Source organism: Taurulus bubalis (assembly GCF_910589615.1).
Source record: "Taurulus bubalis genome assembly, chromosome: 2".
NCBI lineage: Eukaryota > Metazoa > Chordata > Actinopteri > Perciformes > Cottidae > Taurulus > Taurulus bubalis.
In genome coordinates, this window is record NC_136590.1 from 47,201,805 (window position 1) to 47,206,804 (window position 5,000).

The window sequence follows — 5,000 nt, forward strand, 5'->3', positions numbered from 1 at the left end:
CTTTATTATTATTGTTTATCGAGAGCATATGCACTTTATTATTATTTATCTAGAGCATAAGCACTTTATTATTATTGTTTATCTAGAGCATAAGCACTTTATTATTGTATATCTAGAGCATGAGCACTTTATTATTATTTATCTAGAGCATAAGCACTTTATTATTATTGTTTATCTAGTGCATATGCACTTTATTATTATTGTTTATCTAGAGCATATGCACTTTATTATTATTTATCTAGAGCATAAGCACTTTATTATTATTGTTTATCTAGAGCATAAGCACTTTATTATTATTGTTTATCTAGAGCATAAGCACTTTATTATTGTTTATCTAGAGCATAAGCACTTTATTTGATATTGTTTATCTAGAGCATAAGCACTTTATTATTGTTTATCTAGAGTATAAGCACTTTATTATTATTGTTTATCTAGAGCATAAGCACTTTATTATTGTTTATTTAGAGCATAAGCACTTTATTATTATTGTTTATCTAGAGCATAAGCACTTTATTATTATTGTTTATCTAGAGCATAAGCACTTTATTATTGTTTATCTAGAGTATAAGCACTTTATTATTATTGTTTATCTAGAGCATAAGCACTTTATTATTGTTTATCTAGAGCATAAGCACTTTATTATTATTGTTTATCTAGAGCATAAGCACTTTATTATTGTTTATCTAGAGTATAAGCACTTTATTATTATTGTTTATCTAGAGCATAAGCACTTTATTATTGTTTATCTAGAGCATAAGCACTTTATTATTATTGTTTATCTAGAGCATAAGCACTTTATTATTGTATATCTAGAGCATAAGCACTTTATTATTGTTTATCTAGAGCATAAGCACTTTATTATTATTGTTTATCTAGAGCATAAGCACTTTATTATTATTGTTTATCTAGAGCATATGCACTTTATTATTATTTATCTAGAGCATGAGCACTTTATTATTATTGTTTATCTAGAGCATAAGCACTTTATTATTATTGTATATCTAGAGCATAAGCACTTTATTATTATTTATCTAGAGCATAAGCACTTTATTATTGTTTCTAGAGCATGAACACTTTATTGTTATTTATCTAGAGCATGAACACTTTATTATTATTTATCTAGAGCATAAACACTTTATTATTATTGTTTATCTAGAGCATAAGCACTTTATTATTATTGTTTATCTAGAGCATATGCACTTTATTATTATTGTTTATCTAGAGCATATGCACTTTATTATTATTTATCTAGAGCATAAGCACTTTATTATTATTGTTTATCTAGAGCATAAGCACTTTATTATTATTGTTTATCTAGAGCATAAGCACTTTATTATTGTTTATCTAGAGCATAAGCACTTTATTATTATTGTTTATCTAGAGCATAAGCACTTTATTATTGTTTATCTAGAGTATAAGCACTTTATTATTATTGTTTATCTAGAGCATAAGCACTTTATTATTGTTTATTTAGAGCATAAGCACTTTATTATTATTGTTTATCTAGAGCATAAGCACTTTATTATTATTGTTTATCTAGAGCATAAGCACTTTATTATTGTTTATCTAGAGTATAAGCACTTTATTATTATTGTTTATCTAGAGCATAAGCACTTTATTATTGTTTATCTAGAGCATAAGCACTTTATTATTATTGTTTATCTAGAGCATAAGCACTTTATTATTGTTTATCTAGAGTATAAGCACTTTATTATTATTGTTTATCTAGAGCATAAGCACTTTATTATTGTTTATCTAGAGCATAAGCACTTTATTATTATTGTTTATCTAGAGCATAAGCACTTTATTATTGTATATCTAGAGCATAAGCACTTTATTATTGTTTATCTAGAGCATAAGCACTTTATTATTATTGTTTATCTAGAGCATAAGCACTTTATTATTATTGTTTATCTAGAGCATATGCACTTTATTATTATTTATCTAGAGCATGAGCACTTTATTATTATTGTTTATCTAGAGCATAAGCACTTTATTATTATTGTATATCTAGAGCATAAGCACTTTATTATTATTTATCTAGAGCATAAGCACTTTATTATTGTTTCTAGAGCATGAACACTTTATTGTTATTTATCTAGAGCATGAACACTTTATTATTATTTATCTAGAGCATAAACACTTTATTATTATTTATCTAGAGCATAAGCACTTTATTATTATTGTTTATCTAGAGCATATGCACTTTATTATTATTATTTATCTAGAGCATAAGCACTTTATTATTGTTTCTAGAGCATGAACACTTTATTATTATTTATCTAGAGCATGAACACTTTATTATTATTTATCTAGAGCATAAACACTTTATTGTTATTTGTACTTCAAGTGAGACCGCAGTACTTCTACTGTGAGCGTGACGTCATCACCTCCGATGGGCGGGCTCAGCAGGTAGGGGATCGCGTGCAGGAAGTAGACCACGCCCAGCGCCGACGACAGGGAGCGCGCGCCCACCACGCGCGCCGTCACCACGGGGATCAGCGCCACGTACGCGCCGTCGAAGTACCCGTAGACCACGGCGAAGGGCACGAGCAGCGTGAACGAGCGCAGCAGCGGCAGCAGCAGGCAGGCCACGCCCTCCATGACCACGGCGATGACGTAGGAGGTCAGCAGGTAGGGCTTCAGGCACCTGAGCACACGAGACTGTTGTACTTTGATATACTCAAATACACTCTATTATACTCTGTTGTACTTTGATGTACTCAAATACACTCTATTATACTCTGTTGTACTTTGATGTACTCAAATACACTCTATTATACTCTGTTGTACTTTGATGTACTCAAATACACTCTATTATACTCTGTTGTACTTTGATGTACTCAAATACACTGTAGTATGCTCTGCTGTACTTAAATGTACTCAAATACACTGTAGTATACTCTGTTGTACTTTAATGTACTCAAATACACTCTATTATACTCTGTTGTACTTTAATGTACTCAAATACACTCTATTATACTCTGTTGTAATTTAATGTACTCAAATACACTGTAGTATACTCTGTTGTACTTTGATGTACTCAAATACACTCTATTATACTCTGTTGTACTTTAATGTACTCAAATACACTCTATTATACTCTGTTGTACTTTGATGTACTCAAATACACTCTATTATACTCTGTTGTACTTTGATGTACTCAAATACACTCTATTATACTCTGTTGTACTTTGATGTACTTAAATATACTGTAGTATGCTCTTTTGTACTTAGATATACTTTATTATACTCTGTTGTACTTTAATATACTTTATGTACTGTGTGTCTCTTGTGTGCTGTAATCCTGTAATTTCCCCACTGTGTGACTAATAAAGGATTATCTTACCTTATTGTACCATATTATACTTTATTATACTCTATTGTACTTTAATATACTTTATTGGTCCAGGCCAGGTCAGGTCCGGGTCAGGTCAGGTCCAAGTCTGGCTCAGGTCAGGTCCAGGTCCGGGTCCAGGTCAGATCCGGGTCCAGGTCAGGTCCAGGTCAGATCCAGGTCAGGTCAGGTCCAAGTCTGGCTCAGGTCAGGTCCAGGTCCGGGTCCAGGTCAGATCCGGGTCCAGGTCAGGTCCAGGTCCAGGTCAGGGTCAGGTTTGGGTCTGGGTCAGGTCCAGGTCCAGGTCCAGGTCTGGCTCCGGTACCTGCAGTCCGTCAGCCAGCCGAAGGAGATGTTTCCCAGGATGTCCAGGACCCCCAGGACGGACATGAGAAGCGCCGCCCTCTGGTGCCGGACGCCGGCGCTGAGTGCGTACGGGACCAGGTACACGAAGGGCAGGCTGCAGCCGCAGGCCAGCAGCAGGAAGGACGCGGCCAGAACCAGGAAGCCCGGCAGCAGCAGGAAGCGGAACTCCTGACCCGACAGGAAGCCCCGCCTCCCCTGAGCCGGGGGGGCGGGGCCCACGGCCAGCTCAGCGTCCTGGGAGGCGAGACCTGGAACGCGATAGGCGGAGACACCTGTCAATCAATCACTACTCTATTGTACTTTATTATGCTCTATCGTACTTTAATATACTCTATTGTACTTTAATATACTTTATTAATATACTCTATTGTACTTTAATATACTATACTATGCTTCCTGGTTCCAGCGCGGGTCCTCACCTGGTTTCTCCTCCCATTCCGACTCCGCCTCCTCTTCCTCCGACTCCGCCTCCTCCTCGCAGTCCCGCTGTTCGATTGGCCGGAGCAGCGCCCCGCACACGCACAGGTTGGCCACCAGGCCGCTGAGCACGAGCAGCGCGCCCCTCCAGGAGTACGCCTCGATGAGCAGCTGCACCGCCGGGGCCAGCACCAACGTCCCGATGCCGCTGCCCGACACCGCCACCCCGTACGCCAGGGCCCGGCGGCGCCGGAAGTACACGCCCACCAGGGCCATGGACGGGGTGTAGCACAGGGCGAAGCCCAGACCTGGGGGTGAGGGGCAGTTAGTGAGGGGGGCAGTTGTGGGGATATGGTGCTTGGGGGGGCGTGGGGACTTGTTAGGACGTGGGGACTTGTTAGGACATGGGGGCCACGTGAGGACATTGGGGATTTGTTAGGACATTTGCGACTTTTTAGGACATGGGGAACTTGTTAGGACATGTGGGACTTGTGGGGACATGGGGGACTTGTTAGGACATGTGGGAATTATGGGGACTTGTTAGGACATGGGGGACTTATGGGGACTTGTTAGGACATGGGGGACTTGTGGGCACTTGTTTGGACATGGAGGCCTCGTGAGGACATTTGGGATACGTGAGGACATTTGGGACTTTTTAGGACATGGGGGACTTGTTAGGACGTGTTTGGACATGGAGGACTTGTTAGGACATGGGGTACTTGTTAAGACATGGGGGACTTGTTAGGACATGGGGTACTTGTTAAGACATGGGGGACTTGTTAGGACATGTGGGACTTGTTAGGACGTGTTTGGACATGGGGTACTTGTTAAGACATGGGGGACTTGTTAGGACATGGGGGACTTGTTAGGACATGGGGTA

At 38.9% G+C, this 5,000-nt stretch overlaps 1 protein-coding gene across 1 annotated transcript in view; it reads right to left on the reverse strand.

The window, feature by feature from the left end:
* Positions 1-5,000, reverse strand: part of slc16a12b (solute carrier family 16 member 12b) — a gene marked incomplete at its 5' end in the record, with an annotated part of 15,536 nt that overhangs the window by 7,583 nt on the left and 2,953 nt on the right. The window contains 3 exons of the mRNA XM_079237574.1: positions 2,391-2,650; positions 3,663-3,975; positions 4,123-4,428. Coding sequence (XP_079093700.1) covers positions 2,391-2,650; positions 3,663-3,975; positions 4,123-4,428 — 879 coding nt within the window. The remainder of the gene's footprint in view (positions 1-2,390; positions 2,651-3,662; positions 3,976-4,122; positions 4,429-5,000) is intronic.